This window comes from Gopherus evgoodei, chromosome 13, assembly GCF_007399415.2.
Source record: "Gopherus evgoodei ecotype Sinaloan lineage chromosome 13, rGopEvg1_v1.p, whole genome shotgun sequence".
Taxonomy (NCBI): Eukaryota; Metazoa; Chordata; order Testudines; family Testudinidae; genus Gopherus; species Gopherus evgoodei.
The window spans coordinates 5,772,759-5,794,584 of NC_044334.1; the positions used below are offsets into that span (position 1 = coordinate 5,772,759).

General features: G+C 49.2%; 2 protein-coding genes across 7 annotated transcripts in view; one reads left to right on the forward strand and one right to left on the reverse strand.

Annotated features, from left to right (window-relative positions):
- The first annotated feature begins 3,668 nt into the window (after window positions 1-3,668).
- PHETA1 (PH domain containing endocytic trafficking adaptor 1) lies at window positions 3,669-15,295 on the forward strand. 6 transcript variants are annotated; one of them, XR_004002946.1, is made up of 3 exons: window positions 3,876-4,414; window positions 10,364-13,742; window positions 13,904-15,295. XR_004002946.1 is itself a non-coding variant. In XM_030582569.1 (2 exons), exon 2 carries the CDS (start codon window positions 10,375-10,377, stop codon window positions 11,233-11,235), a length of 861 nt encoding a protein of 286 aa, XP_030438429.1. In that variant the 5' UTR covers window positions 3,669-3,784; window positions 10,364-10,374; the 3' UTR covers window positions 11,236-15,295. The 6 variants fall into 6 exon arrangements, 2 of the variants coding, with proteins under 2 accessions (XP_030438429.1, XP_030438427.1); XR_004002947.1 differs by having other exon boundaries at window positions 10,364-13,084; window positions 13,604-15,295; XR_004002948.1 differs by having other exon boundaries at window positions 10,364-13,084.
- CUX2 (cut like homeobox 2) overlaps window positions 13,544-21,826 on the reverse strand; it is a 225,559-nt gene continuing 217,276 nt past the window's right edge. The window contains exon 23 of the transcript XR_004002945.1: window positions 13,544-20,722. The gene's annotated coding sequence lies outside the window, so the exon portion shown is untranslated. The remainder of the gene's footprint in view (window positions 20,723-21,826) is intronic.

A 21,826-nucleotide genomic window follows, 5' to 3' on the forward strand; every position in this document is an offset into this window, starting at 1 on the left:
TTGGCAGGATCAGGCCCTTAGGGATTAGGCCAAACACTGCACTACCCCCCTTCTGACAGCAGCTGGAGCAGGGAGCAGCATTCTCTGGCCACAGGCAGCCCTTTGCCAAGTGAGATGGAGGCTACTCACCTCATGTGCTCATGCAGTCAGCTGGACAGGGGCCCGATCCACCTTCTGTTGAAGCCTGTGGTTGACTTCAACTGCTTCCCCCCACCCACCCGCTCTTTCCTCTGGGGTTCGCAGCACCTCATTTCTCCTCTCCATGGCTCTCTTCTAGTCTGTAAATTCTGCAGAGGAGGGACTGCCGTGATCGTTGCAGCTCGTACTGCGCCCAGCCTGGCATTAGCGCGTAAGAAATAAGCCACAACAATAATCTTTTGAGTGGCTTGTACTTGGTGTGCAATATATATGCTGAGCCTGCACACACACCGTAGCAACTTTACACTCAGCCCTTAGCAGGCAATGGATTGACGGTGCCTGTTTGCAGGTCTACAAGGTGGGTAGAATCAGTTTGCACTGCAGGGCTAATCTGGTGAGCAACTGAACTCCCATGAAAGGGATTTTTAAAGCATCCTTCAACAGCTCTCAACTAGCCGAGGCCTCTCTGCGCAGAACTGGAAAGATGGGTAGAGAATGATGCAGCAGAGTCTAGCAGACCATGCAACCAGAACCTGTTTTGAGAGAAGATAAAAACTAGGGCTGATTTGGCTGCCGTTTCAAAATCCATTCTCCATTCCAGAGGGGAAAAGGTCTAGCTGCTAAGGAAACCAACAGCTGTGTTGTAGCACTGAACCTGGGGAAATGTGATCTCTGTTTTCATTCCAAATTAGAACGACAGGCCAAAATTAATTAGCATAAAAAAAAAATTTCCCACAGAATGAAAATTCCAAAAAATTCCCATTCAAGACCATATTTTAATATGTTTTGCCATTATTGAAACAAAATTAGAAAGTCCAGAAGCTGGGACTGGATGACAGGGAATGGATCACTCGATAATTGCCCTCTTCTGTTCATTCCCTCTGAAGCATCTGGCACTGGCCACTGGCAGCGAAGAGGTTACTAGACTTGAGGAACCAGTGGTCTGCCCTAGTATGGCCATTCTGACGTTCTTTCACTATTCGCTTTGCCTTTTTTTCCATCAAAATTTTCAGCCAAAGCGACACGTTCCTGCCAAACATTTAGATTTTTGACAAAATTGCAGTTTTTGACAGAAAACAGGGTCAACCAACTTTCCTGAGCAAACACTGTCCTTCTACAAAGAAAAAACTACACACAAGGTTACAGGCACTTGTCTGCAGGGGACCTTTGATTCCTAGACACTTGCATAATTGCAATACTGTCCTGGACCAAATTCACCCTTGGCTCAGTGGCCACCTTTTGACTTCAGTCATGTGTATTATAATGTACATCATCATAGGCTTTAGTGGTTTGTGCATTTCCTTTTTATGTGGGTGAGGAGGAAGGCTTAATTTCCATGTTATTAATTGTTTGATTGCAAATTATGTTCCAGTGCTGGGGCCACAAAAGAATTCTGGTCTTGTGAAAGAAGCAATAATGTCTACATACTGTAAGTGATGCTATCCTAAGAAGGATAACACAGTCACTAGATTTGTCAGGCTGTTGTGCAATGTATAACATCACTCAATTGATGCCCCATATAAGGGCACAATTAAATATTGATGGCTCCAGTAGGTTCAAAGGGTGAGCACTGGCTGTGTCCTCTTGAAAGCATGGACAAGGAGATACACACAATCTGCATAGTGCACTGATAGACTCAGGCCCTGAGCCTGCAAACACTGAAACATGTGCTTAGCTTCAAACCACCAACTATTTCCCCTGGCTTCAATGGACCAACTCGTGTTAGACTGTAGACTGTTTGGGGCAAGGGCCAGGTCTTTATGTGTGTTTATACAGCACCTACCATGATCAGATTTGAAGCCTCTGCGCTAGCTGCTGCAGCATAAACATTTTACAGTAATAATTCCCAGATTCATCTCCTGTGCTCAGGCCTGTCAGTGACTGGCAATGTATTTGTGAAACTCTGCACAGGTACCTGGGAAGAGCTGGGTTCTAGTCCCGGTTTTGTCATGGACTCCCCGTGCGACCTTGGGCAAGGCAGTGTGTAAAATAGGGATAATAAATCTAGTTTTTCTAGACTATTAACTTTTTGGGGTGGGGACTGTCTCTCACATAGAGCTAAGACAATGGGGCACCCAACGCAGCTGGGTCTGTAAGTGCAGCTGCTCTTATGCTGGTACCACTGGCTGCCATGCTGCCCAATATTCTATTCTATACAGGCCCATACACCAGGCTGATTGTAATAGCTGGGCCTAGCACCTGTCATATGTTCTTTGTCCTTTCATCTTTTCCCCGGGAGGACAAATTTGGGCAGTGGACCAGCTTGTTTTGACAGGCATGTTTTGATACACACGTTGCTTGGTATCTGTGTCAGAAGAGGCAGCCAAAGGAGGGCACCTCAGATAGAGCAATTAGCCTTGTTGTAAAGCTTCTCACGGAGCCCAGGAGTGGAGCTGTCACCCCTCGGCTTTATCCAGAGCCCTAGTTATCTTTGGGCCCAGCACCTTGAAATTAAAGCCCAAGAGTGGAACTTGTTGAATATTGTCTTGCTGTTTCCTTGTCCTGGCCAGTCCATAGCCATCTGTCGTCTCTTGTATTATACTTGGATTGGAAGCTCTTTGGGGCAGGGACTCTGTTCCATGGTTGTACAGTGCCCAGCACAGCAGGGTCCATGGCCTGCACTCCAGTAATGTGACTAATAATAACATCCTGCAACAGCAATTTCTCCCAGAAGCATTAATGTTCTGACCTGTACCACACGGCCATCCGGATCGCCTCTAATCCCTTAGGGCAGCAGCTCTCAACCTTTCCAGACGACTGTACCCCGCTCAGGAGGCTGATTTGTCTTGTCCACCCCTAAGTTACACCTCACTTACAAACGACTTGCTTACAAAATCAGACATCAAAATACAAGTGACACAGCGCTCTCTTACTGAAAAACTGCTACCGGTCTCATTTCTACCATATCATCATCAGATCAATCGACTGGACTATATTCTACTTACCTGTCCGTGGGACACTGGAACCTGCATTTCACTTGTGAGCCTTGTCTAAATCCCAACCACTGAACGTAGCTTAATGAGCCCCCAGGCAATTGCCCAGTTTGCTACCCCTAATGCCGGCCCTGCACTTGCAATCCCCCTAAACCCATTCTGCAACACCCAGGGAGCTTGCGACTGGCAGGTTGAGATCCACTGATTTAGAGGATTTGAGTGCATCCTGGAAGACCTCAGCTTACCCACATACCCCTGGTGGAGAACCACTGCCTTAGGGTATGTCCCTACTGCATGGTCAAGCTGGGCTTAGGGCTGGCCCCAGGTCTCCCCGCCTTGCTAAGGAGCCCTTCCCTCGCTGCACAGAGCTTCCGACTGGGATCTGGTGCTTGAGCTGCGTCCACACTGCACATTACAATGAGGGGGCTTGGCCCCCAGTCTCCGCAGGTCAGGGTCCCGGGGAATTGCGCCTTTGCGCGTGGCCGGTAGCGGGTTGGCTCCCAGCGGTGTGAGTCCAGGTTTCCGTGACCGTGTAGACACACCCATCCGCGCTCTGCACCCCCCGGGCTGGCTCGGAGGCGGCTGGGAGGGCTGGGCTGGCGCTTTAAGAGCGGCCGGTGGCCAGTAGCCACAGCCCGCAGAGGAGGAGCCAGCCCCGGCCGGGCAGGCAGGAGCGGCGCGGAGGGAACAAAGGAGCCGGGCGCAGCGCAGCAGTAAGAGCTGGGGGCGGGCTGGAGCCGGGGCCGGGGCCGGGGCCGGGGCCGGGGCCGGCGAGGCTGCAGGGGACGGGCCGGTCCAGTCCGGTCTCTGGGCCGAGCTAGAGCGGGGCTGGAGGCCACGGGGGTCCAGCGCCGAGAAGCTGCCTGGCGCCGCCCTGCTGGGCTGGGCTCGAGCCCCGGAGTTTCCAGCATTGGGTGCCACCAAGGTTGTTCCCCTGCCCCGCATCCCAGCTGGCTGCCTCCCTGCGCTGACCGTGCCAGGGGCCCAGCAGGAGACAGGCCCCCCCCCCGGCTGGCCTGGAGCGCAGCCCCTTCCCCACTCGTGTCTGACTCCAGCACCCACTGGCGAGCTAAGCCACTGGGGGGGGGCGGTGCTGCTAACTTGCCCCATGCCTAGCAGGCTGGGGGGGAACAGCCCAATTCCCCCAGGAGTCCACAGAAAGCAGGGACCCGGGCTGACATGCAGGAGACACGCCTGCTGAAAGACACACTGCAAGGTGCATCGGGTGCAAGGGTGCTGCTCTCAACCCGGCTTTCTCAGTGTGACTCTTAAAAAAAACAAAACACCTCATACAGCTACAAACCCAAGAATGAGCGAATGGTCTGCCGCTGTGTTAAAGACGGGTATTTACTTTTCATCCCTTAGTCATGCTAGGTGGGCTGGCCTCCTGCTAGCTGCAGAATAAAACATTCACTTTTGAATAAGTTAAACAAACAAACAAAAAAGTCACTTCATGAATGAAATGGATGAGGTTGTGAAGCTTGCAACATTCCCTGTTATTTCCTACATGGATTCTACACAGGATGAGGCTCCTATGTGATTATAAAAATAACCTTCTGGTAACAGGGGAAAAGCCCAATAAATCTTTGAAAGCACTTGTCCATGTCCAAGTGTTTTGTTGTGGTCCTATGTTTTAAAAAATGACTAGATTAGGACTAGAGTTAAACAGCAATGGTCTTTCAGGGAGGAGTGTTGTCTAGTGGTCAGAGCAAAGGCCTGGGACTCAGGACTCTTGGATTCTAGTCCCAGTTCTGAAACAGCCTCCCTGTGTTTCCTTGGGGCTAGTCACTAAACCCCCGGGTGTTGAGTTTGGATGCCACATTTGACACACTACAATCTGCTGCTTCGGTCTGCTGAGCACCAGTAGCGCCCATTGCTTTTTAACTGTAGCCGCAGTTGCTCAGGCCCTCGGAGAAGCCAACCTCCAGCTGCTCCCACCTGGGCACCCAAAATTCATGGGCCACTTTGGAAAACTTGGACCTTCATCTTTGTGTGCTGGCTTCCCCAGCTGTAAAATGGTTACTGATAGTTATCAGCCTCCCAGGCTTTGAGTGCCTTGCGCTGGAGGTGCTGGCAGTAGTTTTAAGGAAGAAAAGCTAGCAGTGGTGTTATAGTTATAGACCCCATAGGCTGTGGCTGCTGTGGCACTGAAAACAGAGGCTGCATTTCAGAAAAATTGTGAGGGGAGGGAGGATAAGTTTTATGTCTGCATGCCCAACATGATACATGATTTTATTTCACCCTGCAAAGGCTGGGTGTGGGGGGAAGTGGAAGAGAGCGTGGAGCCTATAGACCTATTAAAAGTCAGGGGGTAAACCAAGATCTGGGGGACAATGCTGCCCTGGCCTCAGCACAAGTGCCATGCCTGCTGCCGAGGACAAGGACAGCAGCCTAACAGCATGAAAACCTCTCACTGGTGGCCTGGTCACCAGCGACAGCTGGTGTTGGTAACAAAGGCTGTAAGACCATTTACTTCCTGGATCAGAATCAAGTCACTAAACAGAAAGGAAACCACCTGGCAAGGGCTCTTCCAGAGGCTAGTGGCAGGTCCATTGTGGGGATGGTGGGGGCTGTTTGGCGTTCTGTGCCAGCCAGCCATCGGGGCCACTGGAATCGTGGAAGCTCTGGCAACCCTCCATCTTTGCATTGCTCTGGCTGCAGTGAAGTGCTTAAGTAGACACTAACCGTTAAAGCATGGACATGTTCCCACTGAAATCAGCAGAACCACCCACTTGCTCAGAATGACGCTTCCTGACTCACGGCTGGTAGTTGCAGTGCAGGGTAGGTGACACAATCCTTGTTTTCCAAATGGGGACATGGGTACAGAACAGCACGAGTCACACATTCAGTTAGTGGTAGATGTGGGAAAAGAACCTGTGTCGTCTGACTCCCAGTTCTTCCCCCACGGAGGAGGAGCAAGGACAGTAAACAAGCAACGTCTGCGGCAACTGTGAATATGCTCAGGCAGCTGGGTGGCTAGATAAGCTGTTAGGGCCTAACTTCACCCAGCTTGCAGAACAGCAGCATCTAGGCTGCTCTGATTAGCAATGATAGGACTTGAAGCAACTGACTATGGCTGACAGGGAGTAACCAATGCCAGCAGTGTTTGCAGCACCCTGAGTACTCCTGGTCCCTGTTGATCATAGACTCATAGACTCTAGGACTGGAAGGGACCTCGAGAGGTCATCGAGTCCAGTCCCCTGCCCTCATGGCAGGACCAAATACTGTCTAGACCATCCCTAATAGACATTTATCTAACCTACTCTTAAATATCTCCAGAGATGGAGATTCCACAACTTCCCTAGGCAATCTATTCCAGTGTTTAACTACCCTGACAGTTAGGAACTTTTTCCTAATGTCCAACCTAAATCTCCCTTGCTGCAGTTTAAGCCCATTGCTTCTTGTTCTATCATTGGAGGCTAAGGTGAACAAGTTTTCTCCCTCCTCCTGATGACACCCTTTTAGATACCTGAAAACTGATATCAGGTCCCCTCTCAGTCTTCTCTTTTCCAAACTAAATAAACCCAATTCCTTCAGCCTTCCTTCATAGGTCATGTTCTCAAGACCTTTAATCATTCTTGTTGCTCTTCTCTGGACCCTCTCCAATTTCTCCACATCTTTCTTGAAATGCGGTGCCCAGAACTGGACACAATACTCCAGTTGAGGCCTAACCAGCGCAGAGTAAAGCGGAAGAATGACTTCTCGTGTCTTGTTTATAACACACCTGTTAATGCATCCCAGAATCATGTTTGCTTTTTTTGCAACAGTATCACACTGTTCACTCATATTAAGCTTGTGGTCCACTATGACCCCTAGGTCTCTTTCTGCCATACTCCTTCCTAGACAGTCTCTTCCCATTCTGTATGTGTGAAACTGATTGTTCCTTCCTAAGTGGAGCACTTTGCATTTATCTTTATTGAACTTCATCCTGTTTACCTCAGACCATTTCTCCAATTTGTCCAGATCATTTTGAATTTTGACCCTGTCCTCCAGAGCAGTTGCAATCCCTCCCAGTTTGGTATCGTCCGCAAACTTAATAAGCGTACTTTCTATGCCAACATCTAAATCGTTGATGAAGATATTGAACAGAACCGGTCCCAAAACAGACCCCTGCGGAACCCCACTTGTTATACCTTTCCAGCAGGATTGGGAGCCATTAACAACTACTCTCTGAGTACGGTTATCCAGCCAGTTATGCACCCACCTTATAGTAGCCCCATCTAAATTGTACTTTCCTAGCTTATCTATAAGAATATCATGCGAAACTGTATCAAATGCCTTACTAAAGTCTAGGTATATCACATCCACCGCTTCTCCCTTATCCACAAGGCTCGTTATCCTATCAAAGAACGTTATCAGATTAGTTTGACAGGATTTGTTCTTTACAAATCCATGCTGGCTATTCCCTATCACCTTACCACCTTCCAAGTGTTTGCAGATGATTTCTTTGATTACCTGCTCCATTATCTTCCCTGGCACAGAAGTTAAACTAACTGGTCTGTAGTTTCCTGGGTTGTTTTTATTTCCCTTTTTATAGATGGGCACTATATTTGCCCCCTTCCAGTCTTCTGGAATCTCCCCCGTCTCCCATGATTTCCCAAAGATAATAGCTAGAGGCTCAGATACCTCCTCTATTAACTCCTTGAGTATTCTAGGATGCATTTCATCAGGCCCTGGTGACTTGCAGGCATCTAACTTTTCTAAGTGCTTTTTTACTTGCTCTTTCCTTATTTTCTCTTCTAAACCTACCCTCTTCCCGTAAGCATTCACTATACTAGACATTCCTTCAGACTTCTCAGGCCACGTCCAGACTAGGAATTAAAATCGATTTTAGATACGCAACTTCAGCTACGAGAATAACGTAGCTGAAGTCGAATTTCTAAAATCGAGGTACTCACCAGTCTGGACGGGGCTCCATCGATGTCCGCGGCTCTCCGTGTCGATTCCGGAACTCCGTTCGGATTGATGGAGTTCCGGAATCGATGTAAGCGCGCTCGGGGATCGATACACCGCGTCCAGACTAGACGCGATATATCGATCCCCGAGCAATCGATTTTAACCCGCCGATGCCGCGGGTTAGTCTGGACGAGGGCTCAGTGAAAACCGAAACAAAGAAGTCATTAAGCATCTCTGCCATTTCCAAGTCTCCCGTTACTGTTACCCCCTCCTCATTGAGCAGTGGGCCTACCCTGTCCTTAGTCTTCCTCTTGCTTCTAATGTATTGATAAAAAGTCTTCTTGTTTCCCTTTATTCCCATAGCTAGTTTGAGTTCATTTTGTGCCTTTGCTTTTCTAATCTTGCCTCTGCATTCCTGTGTTATTTGCCTATATTCATCCTTCGTGATCTGACCTAGTTTCCATTTTTTATATGCCGCCTTTTTATTTTGTAGGTCACGCAAGATCTCAAGGGTAAGCCAAGGTGGTCTTTTGCCACATTTTCTATCTTTCCTAACCATCGGAATAACTTGCTTCTGGGCCCTTAATAGCGTCCCTTTGAAAAACTGCCAACTTTCCTCTGTTGTTTTTCCCCTCAGTCTTAATTCCCATGGGACCTGGCCTATCAGCTCTCTGAGCTTACCAAAATCCGCCTTCCTGAAATCCATTGTCTCTATTCTGCTGTACTCCTTTCTACCCTTCCTTAGAATTGCAAATTCTATGATTTCATGATCACTTTCACCCAAGCTTCCTTCTACTTTTAAATTCTCAACAAGTTCCTCCCTGTTGGTTAAAATCAAGTCTAGAACAGCTTCCCCCCTAGTAGCTTTTTCAATTTTCTGAAATAAAAAGTTGTCTGCAATACAGTCCAGGAACTTATTGGATAGTCTGTGCCCCGCGGTGTTATTTTCCCAACATATATCTGGATAGTTGAAGTCCCCCATCACCACCAAATCTTGGGCTTTGGATGATTTTGTTAGTTGTTTGAAAAAAGCCTCATCCACCTCTTCCGCCTGATTAGGTGGCCTGTAGTAGACTCCCAGCACGACATCACCTGTGTTTTTTACCCCTTTTAGCCTAACCCAGAGACTCTCCACCCTTCCGTCTCCTATGTCCATCTCCACCTCAGTCCAAGTGTGTACATTTTTAATATATAAGGCAACACCTCCTCCCTTTTTCCCCTGTCTATCCTTCCTGAGCAAACTATACCCATCCACACCAACATTCCAGTCGTGTGTATTATCCCACCAAGTTTCAGTAATGCCAATAATGTCATAGTTGTATTTATTTATTAGCACTTCCAGTTCTTCCTGCTTATTACCCATACTTCTTGCATTTGTATAAAGGCATCTAAGATACTGGTTTGATCTTGCCTCCCAGCTTCGCCCTGACCCTCCTTCCTCTCTGCCATTATAGCCCGTGCTCCCTCAGGGCAGCAATAGACTGGTGCTAGGAACCCAATTAGCAGTGCTGAGCCAGCTGCACACTGCATTGTTCAGGTGCATTTATGGGGGGAGGGGGAGTGTACTGTAGGCATGGCTGAAGAGCCATTCCTAGATAGATAGCATTAGATTGGGCGTGATCCCACAGAGGAGAAAGGGAAAAGGGCATCAGATTCACCCAGAAAATTGTTGGTTTTGTAAAAGTCAGCTTTGAACAAAAAGCGGGGATCAATAGAACTCTCTTTTAAATTGAAAGTATGTTTTAAACCAGGGGTAGGCAACCTATAGCAGGTGCGCCAAAGGCGGCATGCGAGCTGACTTTCAGTGGCACTCACACTGCCTGGGCCCTGGCCACCAGGCCGGGGGGGCTCTGCATTTTAATTTAATTTTAAATGAAGCTTCTTAAACATTTTAAAAACCTTATTTACTTTACATACAATAGTTTAGTTATATATATTTATACAAAGAGACCTGTTTTTAAACAGTGGTTCTCCCCCCCCTTTGCTCCCCCAAAGGGCCCAAGAACCAGAAAGGAAACTAACAGTAAGCAAAGTGAAACTGATCCAATGGGCTCTCCCTGGAAAGACAGCCAGGAGCAGAAATAGGGCCGGGTGACCTGCATAGAAAACCGCTTTCCTTTCTGATAAGTTAAGGCCTCCATGACCTCATCTCTTCCCAGAGGCAGTCTGGCCCTGGGCTCCCCAAGCAGCCAATTCAAGCAGGTTGCCCCGGTGCCCTGTTAGAGGTTTGCTACCTGCTGTCTGTTTCCAGGCAGTACCCACATGGGCACTCTGAGTAGGGACCTAACTCTAGCTCCTGGGATGGGACTGCCTGGGCTCCCTGGCCTTTGCTTGTAGCTCAGAGAACCCGGCAGATCCTCGCCCCCGATCCCACATGAATCTCTCTCCCCCTCTAGGCCTAGGCGCCATGAAGCTGAACGAGCGTAGCCTGGCATTCTATGCCACCTGCGACTCCCCCACCGACAATGCCGGCTTCCTCTTCAAGAAGGGCGAGCGGAACACAGCCTACCACCGCCGCTGGTTCGTGCTGAAGGGCAACATGCTCTTCTACTTCGAGGAGCGGGAGAGCCGGGAGCCGGTGGGCGTGATCATCTTGGAGGGCTGCATGGTGGAGCTCTGCGAGGCCACCGAGGAGTTCACCTTCGCCATCAAGTTTGACTGCGCCAAGTCGCGAACCTACGTCCTGGCGGCCGAGAGCCAGGCTGCCATGGAGTCCTGGGTCAAGTCCCTGTCACGTGCCAGCTTCGACTACTTGCGGCTGGTGGTGAAGGAGCTGGAGAAGCAGCTGGAGGAGAAGCAGTCAGGCCTGGCTGACAGCCGAAACATCCAAAGGAGGTCACCAATTTACCGGAAAACCAAGTCGGCTCTCTGCTTGGACACCATGTCTCCAGCTCTGGAGCTGCCACCTCCCCGGGAGAGACCCATGGTGCCGCCTTGCGCCCCCCTGAAAGAGAACGGCTGTGCCGTGTGGAATAACGTTCAGTGCATGGATACCCTGCCAGCTGGGGATGTCCTCAGGGGCCTTGCTGACTCAAGGAGCGTGAGGACGTCTACAGGCGGCAGCCACGAGGGGAGCGTGAAGCCACCTCCTTTGCCGCCTCGCAGACGCGCATCATCCGGCAATACCTGTGGCCCCGGGGCCCTGGTGGCAGACAGCTCGGTGTGCCCAGGCACGCTGTGTTTCTCTAAGCTCCACGACTGGTACGGCAGAGAGATCACTGAGCTGAGGAGAGAGTGGCTGGAGAGCCAGGAGAGCCACAAACTGTGACGGAGGTTCTGGTGGGTGCAGGGGTGAGTGCAACGAGAGGCCAGCGGGCTCATTTGGAAAGATGAAGCCATCTCTGAAGTTCGCCTGGCTGTGAGTGCCACCTGAGAGACTGTCACATGCTGCCGATCTGTCAGCGGGATGGGGAACTCCTGCATGCCGGGAACTTTGCATGCCCGGTGTTGCATGCCCAGCTCCAGCAGTGATCCCGTCGGTCGCTGAGTCTTGTCTTCCCATTGCCAGCAGCGGCTTTGATGTGGAAGTGGAGACAGTTGGTTTTAAATTCTGCTTCTGGATTTATGTACCTGACCTGCTGCATCCAAGCCTGACCTGCCCATTGCTGGCAATGGACTTCATGGCACCTTGGGGACAATGAGCTCTTCTGAGCCGAAGGGGCTTTGTGTCCAAACCCCTCAGGCCAGTGTCGTTCATTGAGTGTCATTTCCTGCACTAACACGGGGCTCAGGCACTTGCTGGTCCAGCACCACAGCTCAGCAGGGACACGCTTGGGGCTCTCAAAGCGTGTGTCGTTGCTTGCAGACTGTCTCTGTAACAGTAGGGTGACCAGATGGCAACTGTGAAAAAACAGGACAGAGGGTGGGAGGTAATAGGTACCTATATAAGAAAAAGTCCCCAAAAAAGGACTGTCCCTTTAAAAATGGTCACTCTATGTAACTGTCTTCCTGAAATTATTCTAGAGTCTGACATCCCGTGAGTTGCTGGAGTCAGAAAAGAATGTGCTAGAGCACCCGGGCAGCTAGAATCGCTGCTTCTGGGGGGATTTCTCGGCCTCTCGGTTTTGGAGACAGCAGCTACTGAAATCACATCGGTGTGGAAGTAGAAGAAGCAAGAAAGTGACCAAGATACTGTGATTTTTTACAGTCTGATACCTTGTGACCTGTTTCCACTTTCCATGATGCCACCGGAAAGCTGGGACCCCATTTAACATTGGCCTAAATAATTCTTTCCAGCCCTCCTGGTTTTGTGGTACGGGACCTTTAAAAATATGGGCCTGCATTAATTCCTTTGGCCTAGCAATGCTAGTTTTGGCACTGATCCAGGCTGGATTATAGATGGGTAATTCTTAGTTCCGAATTTGTGCCTAGTTCATTCTTGGCCAGTGGTTTTCAGCCTGTGGTCTGCAGAGCCCGGGGAGCTCACAGACTGTGTCTAAGGGGTCCGGGAAAGGTGTCATTACCATAGAATGGTGGTTTTCAACCTGTGGTCCGTGCTGCTGACCCCTTAAGATTTCCAAAAGCATCTGCATCCCCAGACAACATTGTTTTTAGGGGTCCTCAAATGAAAAAAGGTTGAAAACCACTTTTCTAGGCCAAAGAGCGGCACAAGCCTTGATGTGAATATTTGTTCTAGGTCTGTGGTGTTCAGGATTTAACATTTTTGGTCTGGGCAGAAAGAAGGTCAAACAATGCCACAGTTTCTTGGTTTTCCAGGTGAAAATCAGCTGAGCAGGATAAAAGCATTTGTTCCTTAAAGAAGGATGGTTTTCCTTCTTGAAACTAGATCAGGCAACACGGCCAGGAGAGAAGGTGCTTTGCTAGAACAGGAGTTTGTTTTTTCCCTTCACCTAGCTGCTCCAGCTCTGGAAGCTGTTGCTGTGGTCCTGGGGGCTGCCCTGGCCTCAACCGCTGCCCCTGTTGCTGCACCCACTGCTCCTGCAGTGCCAGGGGCTCACCCAGGCCTGAAGCTGCTGCTCCAGCCCTGCCGCTGTGGCAAGCTGAACCCAATGATGTCCCAGAGAATCCCTTGAAGTCATGGAATCCGTGACCGAATCAGATCCTTAGTGATTGCTGAACATCCTACCCCGAGAGTTACATGGGAAGACTTCCATGAAGTGAGTTATTTTCAGGCGTAAATGGCTGCAGCACCGGGGCTTCGGTTTGGAGCACAACCACAGTGCTTGGGCAGAGCATGGCTTGCTCTGTTTTTTACATGTGACCGTGTAAAGCAGACTTCCTACTAACAGTGGGGTCCTCGTCCAGGACTTGGATTCCTAGGCACTACGGTAATAGAATGAGTATTAATAAGAAGTGTCTGGTTGTGTCTGAAGGGGTTGTAGCAATGAACACTGCAGGGCTACGGCGAGGGAAGCACAACATGAATTTCAATGGAACGTTCACCTTTTCCAAGCTGATTTCAAACCAGCTTCTCTAATTTATAGAGGAAATGCACAGCAGCTCAATGATTCAGTACCCAGAAAGGCACTTGCTCATGGATATAAATTTAGCTTGCAAAGAACTGAAAAATCCGGTGCATTTCAGTACAGTGAGGAACTGAAGGCTTCTGGTGTTTCTTTTTTTTTTTTAACATTTTTTATTGCTGAAATATTTTAATTTTTACTCTCTCCTGTCAGTTCCATTGTGGGACAACGTCTCCATTGAAGAGATGCATATATTATTGCAGCTCCTGGCTCGTTGAGTGATGTCCAGTTCTTGGGAATATTTCACACTCCTAAGATTGCCTAAATAGAAAATGGTCTCCCTGAGCATAAGGTCTGAGGTCATTTCCATGCACCTTGTTTTGTATTCCTTGTATGTACCGTATAACATGCCACAGATTCACTGCTGGGTCTGTGTGTGTGTGTGAATTTATTTGTGATACTGAAAAGTTATTTATAAGATCTTTCTTTAAAAAATATTTTTTTCCTCTCCAGCCTGTCATGTGGGTACATTTTAAATCTGTTCTCCCAGGGAAGGATGCTAGCATTTGAATGCTTGCCTTACCCGTGACACATGCCCTTACCGTACTTAACACCGAGTTCTCCTGGGCACAGAATCGACCCCCACGAGGAATCCATTGACAATCCCAGCAAGCAACGCTGACTGAGATCTGCTTTTGACCACACCGTCTTTGACTGCAGTTAGGTAGGCGAGTGCAATGGACAACTTCGACTACTTCAGCACAAACTGCTTTGTGGGAAATCTGCCTCTTCCAAATGTTCTCAGTTTCCAGGGACATTAAAAATAGAGAAGAGAGGAGCCAGACTCTTGCACTAGATAAATGGGGTTTCTTAGGACTTGACAATTGCATCTGGACAGCAAATCACAATTAACTTTACACAGTAGGAGTGAAATTCTTTCATGTTACCTAGAGCAACCTGGTAGAACTGCAGAAGAGTTTAACTTGGATCATTTCGCAATCTACAGTGGTTGGCATCGTGTGTACAGCCTGTGCTCGTTAGGAGCCCTTAAACTCACGGGGGCAACTTCATCCCTGCAGTAACGCCAGGGAAGTCAGTGGACTTACCTCCAGGCTGAATTTGGCTCTGTGGATGCACATGTTGTAGTGTAAGAGGTGAGCTCGCCTTTAGACGGGGCAAGGGTTTTAAGGAACACATGATCATCCCAGCATTACAGCCCAGCTTGGTTGTCAAAGGCTTCTGCGTACTGGAAAATACTGCATGGACACGAACTCCTATGACACTTGACTGCCTTGGAGTAGTGCTGGCAGGGAATGAAAATTCTGGGATTTTTTTTTTTTCACTGCACGTGGAGTAAATACATGGCTAGGCAGAAACAGCTGAGTGCTACAGGCATCCAAACCTCTGAATGTGTTAAGCTGTCAGCATCCCAGTGTCCGTTGTCTTTAAGGGGAAGTGTCCCTGAAACACTGGGGGGGGAGGAGGGGAATTCTCTTGCGTATTGAACAAGAACATGTCAGACAAAGAATGATACCATCAGCGAGGCGTTGAATGATTCATGGGCTGTATTAAAGCTCTGTGTGTGTGTGTGTGTGTGTGTGTGTGCCCGCTTAACTCTATCTTACACACATCTTATAAACACTAAGACAAGCCATGTTTTAGTGGATTATCCCCTCCTCATTCTCCAGCTGGGTTGTGGTGCATTTTATATATATGTACGCCTGGCCTTTCCATTTTGTGTTTCATGTTATTGTACCATAATTTTAATTTACTGGTATCCTTATTTATGTTAGTGTCTGACTGTCAAAGATGGTGTGTTTTTATTCCAAAGGGAGAGCTATTTTGTAACTTGCAAGAGTGTAACATTTTGCAAAGAAATGTCATTAAAAGTTTGGCTGCCATTAATTTTCTTTCAGAAGGGACATGTACATGTTCCCTCTCTCAGAATGTATTTACTTCCTTACTCAAAGTTATTTTAGAAATGCGGCTTGGTTGAGCTTTCTACATGTGTTCAAGGTTTGACTTGTTAGTCTAAACACCCTGCATGTTTTAATTCCAGAACCTGGTGCCACCCCAGTCAATGGGAGTTTTGACATTGACTTTAGTTATACTAAGGTTTAACTCCTAACAATTTTACACAACGGGTCCTGAGAACACTATCATGTGTAACCCACTCTGGCAGAATGTGGGACTGTGTCCCCCCTCCCAGTACAGGACAAGAGTTTACTACTGCTACCAGGTCATGGAATTACTGTTTAGCTCAAATGGTGGAGGCACATGCTTTTAATAGTGAAAGTGTCAGGACCAAAGCTGCTGATAGCCTGAGAGCTGTTCTGCTTATGTAAATACTATCACATAGACTTACTCTGAACTAGGTCAAAGGTCCACTTATCATGCTGGGCCTAGGGGGAAGCAAATTCAAGTAGAATGTTAGGGGGGGAGGGAGGGATTATACCTAATGGAATAATTAAAGAATCCGCCAAGGTTACAGTTTGAAATCCACTCCTTACAGCCTGGAAAATGCTGGGAGATCCAAATACTACAGAACTGCGAGGCACCAAGGGTTTGTTTTCCATTTGATAACTGCTAGTTTAGTACTGGGAAATCCACAAAGATAAACTGATCACAAACTGCTTCTAGCCCTTGCTCTATAAACAACCTGTCATCTCTCAGTAGAAGCTCTCTCGTGTCTATGATGAAGGAAGAATATTTTATTTTTTTAAAACTAAAATAATGGAAAAGTGCAAGTCAGACCAAAATTCATACTTTTTTGCAAGCTATGAATAACAACATAGAGCTGAGATCATAAATCTCCAAAGGGGGGATTTTTTTTTGAAAGTGCGGGAAGTGGAACTATTCATAGATATTTTGCATGTAGTACTTGCACATATAAAATCATTCCAAGAATTGCCAGCTTGGGCAACAGCAGACACGTCATCCGAGGGAAGATGGATTGTCTGCAAACCCGCTGCTGAGTGTATTTTTCTTCAGTCGTCCAAGACTAAATCAGATATTTCCACGAGGCCTTTTCTTCGTTCAGAATTGTGCAAATCACTAGCCCTCAGGCACCATGCCCTATAACTTTACAGTCTCAGAAGTCAAGTCATTTAAAAAAAAAAAATGCCCACCACAAGCTGGCTTCCAAGCCCCCTCTACTGTGGAAAAAATGGATCATCCCTCACTCTGGAGCATGGAACCCCTAGCTGTGCACCTGCCGAGCCCAGAGAGCTGAGCAACAGCCACCCTTTTGCAGAGCCGGTGCCAGAAACCCGGTGCATTACTGATGCCTGCAAAGTGCAATAGTCAGACAAGATGTGGCTCCCACTGATAGACCGGACAAGTCGCTCATTGACTTAAGCAGTACTGACCTAGCACCTGATGCTGAGAGCCATCAGCATTTGTATGTCCCCTTGGAGTCCATGGGAATGGAAGGGGCTCAGTGCCCCTCCAAAGCAGCTGCTCTGGCTCAGGCCTGCTGTGAGAAAACATAACTGACCTTGGTACAGTGCCTAGCGCACACGTGTTACACAGTATCTGTGCCAATACACAATGCAAAGGCCTGGCAGGTGTGAGGCATGTAGCTTAACTACGGTGAGGAGGGGGATACAAACGATGCATGTGAGGAGGAGAACAGCCATCCCAGTGGAAACCCTGCAGTTCAGAGGCTGTTTAGCTCTAGGGTACCCTCCAGGGCCAGCTCCAACTCCTGTTAGTCAGCCCCCTGGATCAGTAGCAGCTGCTGCTAGCACAGGGTGGGGGTGAAGGTTACAAAGGCCACGTGCCAGGGAACGCTGAATGAGCTTTGAGCGGCTCAGAGGACTGCATCATGTGGTCGGTTTAAAGGCAGAGGAAATTGATGCCAGTAGGCACCTGAGCTTGTGAAGGGCCAGATGGTGCTAGCCCTAAAAGGTGGGTTGGGTTTCAGAAGGGAGGGGAAGGCAAATGGGGATTTGATGACGAGCAGGGAGACTGGATGGCAGCAGGGGGCTGGATCTCCTGTTCCCTGGATCAACAGGAGGCTGGCAGCCCAGGACCAGCGTGACTCTTCTCCATCTAGGGCACTTTTTATTCCTGGACATTTCGATCGACTTGAGCACTAGACATAAACTGGGCCCCTCGCCTGCTGCTGTGGGGGAATGTGACTCCAAACCAGCCCAACGCCCCCACACTGAGAGAACCCTTTACTCAAACATTTAAGATTGAGACTCAAAGCTAGTTGCCAGCATCTCTTTAAAACAGCTGTTTTCCACAATCAGAAGTCGCCACTTGCAGTAACAGGGCTCCTGTGAGTCACACCAGGGTCTTCCTGTTCTTCTCAGAGAATGATTTTGCCAGGGCTATAATTAGGGTCTTACCAAGTTCACAGCTATGAAAAACGGAGTGTGAAAACTGGTTTCCCCCCTTTAAATCTGGTCTTTTGTGTGTTTTTACCCTGTACTACACAGATTTCATGGGGAGACCAGTGTTTGTCAAACAGGGAGTCCTGACCAAAAAGGGAGTTGCAGGGGGGATCTCAGTATTGCCCTCCCATACTTCTGCACTGCCTTTAGAGCTGGGTGGCTGGCGAGCAGCAGCTATTGGCTGGGCGCCCAGGTCTGAAGGCAGCGCCGCCACCAGCAGCAGTGCAGAAGTAAGAGCAGCAGGACCACAAACCCCCCTCCCCCACAATAACTTGTTACCCACACAACTCCATATTGGGTCCGGACCCCTACAATTACAACACTGTGAAATTTCAAATTTAAATAGCTGAAATCATGGAATTTATGATTTTTAAAACCCTATGACTGTGAAATTGACCCCGAATTTGGTAGGGCCCTAGGTATAATATACTGGGTTAACCTTTAGCTATGGGATGTGCCGTGCCATGGGATTCCTGACCCAAACATATTAGGCCAAAACGTTCTGTTTAGGGCACAGCTGCGACTGGATTTTCAGGAGCATTGAGGTCCTAAAGCACCCACTGGAGTTACTCCAGTTTTACACCTGGAGTGTGTCAATTTTTCAGAAACACTTTTTTCCCCCAAAATATTTCAACATATTTCATGAAAAATGTTTTCAGCTTTCCAAGCTGGGGAACCAGAGCATCTCAGATAGTCACAATTGCAACAATTTTCTGCAAAGCATTTCTAAAAATGTTCATTGCATTTTTTTCTCCCCTGCATTTTTCAGCCATCTTCATTTTATGCCTGCCTAGCTGAGCTCAAAATCAGACCCCTTATGTAACACCACTTTACTGAGAGCAAAATAGGGAAGCAGTTTCAAAGCTATTGCTTATAGACAGGACTAATCTAAGCTCCATTGAAGTCAACTTTGCTGGTTTTGGATGAGGACCCAGAATTGCGCTCAAACTCTCTTTTAGGGAAATGCATTGTAGTGTTAAAAAAAACTTAGTCATCACCTCTTTAAACCAGGACATTGGGCTAAATTTCTTGCAACTCCATTTTCCTGGCATCTGCTGTGCCTTGTTCTATCTGCCATTCCCAGCACTGAGCAGCGGCCCTGCAATCAGAAGGGGATTATGCATCATGGCCGGTTCATTTCCTCTGATTTTTCTAACCTCTATTTCCACCATGTGTATCACTAGCCCATTGGGGCAGGGCCCGCTTTGAAAGCAAGACAGGCTCCTGGTGCTAATCTGGTGAGCACCAGAGTATTTTGCCCCATTTGCAGTTTGTTCTGAGCCCTTTTGACATAGCTGTTAGCACCTAACAAAACAAAAACAGCAAGTCTGCAGCTAGCAGAAGCAAACAGCTGCCCTGTGGCTGCCATGTCACTCCAAGAGAGACAAGATTTGGATGCAGGATTTTTAAAATCACCTGGGAGAGTGAGGTGCCCAACTCCCATTGAGTTTCATTCCCAGCCTTAAAATATACACCAAGCTTTACGATGTGCGTCCCTGCCTGGTTCTCCTTCATCTTACGCCCTGACGCTGCAGTTGCCTTTGGTTCAGTGGGGCACTCGGGAGAGCCAATAGCAGGAGAGGGAGCTTTGGGGCAGAGATCGTGGAGGCTGGTGGATTCAATCGCCAGCCTGGGGAAAGCAACTGGCCACACTTTGGTCAGTTCATAGCCTTTACTTCCGGGTCCTGTTTAATCTTCAATGCAAAAGAAAGGAAACAAGGCAAAGGGGATGGATCACTTGATGATTCCCTGCTCTGTTCATTCCCTCTGAGGTCCCTGGCATTGGCCACTGTCAGAAGACAGGACACTGGGCTAGGTGGACCTTTGAGCTGACCCAGTCTGGACGTTCTTATGTTCACAAGATCAAGTAATATCAAGTGCCCCTCCTAGCCCATGGGGCCCTCAGACCTCCATCAGCTTTCTGGGCAGGTAATTTCCCAGCCTGGGGTGTCCACAAGGCCTGCCTGCTCTCTCCCAGTCCTCCTCACAGTCCCCAGAGAGCATCCTCCAGCCCTCCGCTGGGCCCAAGCACGCACAGCTTGCCGGGGCCCTTGTTTATATCTCCTAGCTAGCTTAGCTCCAATCACCTGATGCTATCCAGCTGGGACAGGCGATTCCCAGCACCTGCCTGCTGGGCTCCTCTTCAGAACGGGGCTGGCTGCTTCCCGGCCCTTCCAGGGGACAGCCCGCCCCATTACGGAGCATCTCCCATTGTGTAGTTGTGAAGCATCTAGCCGCCAATCAGCGACTGGGCCTCTGGGGGCGACCTGTAACTGACAGGGCAATCGCCTTGAACGCCCTGGTCACATTAAGGTTATGGATGATTGTGGGAGCCGACAGCCTGAAGCCAGGTGCTCTTGGTGGCCCATGAAAGGGGAAATCCAGCGGCAGTGGCCTTGATGCTGTGCCCGAGATGGTGGCAGCGCAGGTGGGATCTATGCCAGCGTGAACCGCAGCATCTGCGGCAGGAGGGCCAGAGGCGAGCGATACAGGAAAATGAGCTGTGAGCCACAGCAGAAAGGCAGCTCCATGCTGAGGTGCAGACACAGGTGGGGTTGGCTCCCTGCAGGGAGGCGGGAAGGACGCTGACCTAGGCTGTAGCCATGCTCCATGCAGCAGGACTTGCTTTGTCTCTCACGCAGCCGTGCTAGAGATGCTGTTGCTTGTTCTCCCTCCAGGGCTGGGCGGCTCCTGCTACCTCACCGCTGCTGTCTCTTGGGTGGCCAGTGTTCGTTTTCGGGTATGCTGGGGGCAGGGGGAGAATGGGGAACGAATGACCAAAGCCCAACACAAGAGAACAGCTACGCCTGCTAATCCAAAGCCTCTGCGCCTCGCTTCATCGCTCTCTTTGGGCCTCCGGAGCTCATAGCATGAGCATGGCTGGGATTTAGCTTTGCCTGACCCTGCCGGCTGGCTAGCAGCTGGAACATCCCTGGGCAAAACAAAGCATGGACGTTAAAGTATAAAGATCCCCTTTGGATTTTGAATGCTGCTTTGGGTTATACGTGGGGCTCACTGCACACCACCTGGGTGGCCCCAAAGCAGTGCGGGCCTCGCTCAGCCCTGGGTGTCCCTGCTAACTCCAAACTCATTGCATTTGACCTCTCCTACAGGAGAACTCTGGTTCCCCGCAACGCCGTGAGCTAGCACTGCTCTCAGCTGCTACTCTGAGCATGTGCTTTTGCATGGAAAGGCAATGTCACCGCCCTGGTTTCCTTTCTTCCGTGCTGATCCTCCAGTGAGCTGCCAGCCCACCACTCCTGGCCCCTATGCAATGGCAGATTTGACTTCCTGCAGCCTGTCTGGGGTCCAGGCTCACAAGTCTCTTCCCTAATATTGAATTGTCCAGCTCACAACATGGGGCCTGGCCCTTGTCTCAAAGTCCTTTCTGCATCAACCAGCCTCTTGTGGCCTCTGGTATCCACTGCAGGAGCATCACTGTAATTAGCTGCCTCATAAAACAGGGAGCAGGCTGGCCTCGGCATGGCTACATTGAAATAAGAAGGGCAGGGAGACAGCCTCGGAAATGCTGATCTGCTGGGCTCAGCGCTGGGCGTGAGCCTGCGACTACTCCCCTGCCACAGCAGGACGGTCCCTTGCCAAGGAGAAGGGGGAATGACTTCAACGGAATCGGAGCTGGACCAAACCAAAATCCTGGATCCAAACCACTGAAACTTTATGGCTGTAAAAGTCCAGAGCAAAACCGTGCCTGGATCCACACACTTCAGAGGTTTGGAGCTGGGCTTGGCTGGTTGGAGGCAGCTTAGCTCAAAGTGCAGGGCAGTTTTCCTGTAACAACCACTGCTTATCCATCAATATAGAAGGAGCTGGGGGGACTTGGCCACACTCTGGTGCCATGCCCAGCCCCAGTATCACTACTGCTTTACCCATGACCACACTGGAGTAGATAGGAGACAGGCCCCAGCTCGGAATGGGCACTGGGAAGGGGAGGAAGAATTGTGCCAATCCGTCCAGCCTGCCCTGGAAGCAAACCTAGCCTTGATTTCAGATGTGGATTTAATGGTGCTTTTCCCAC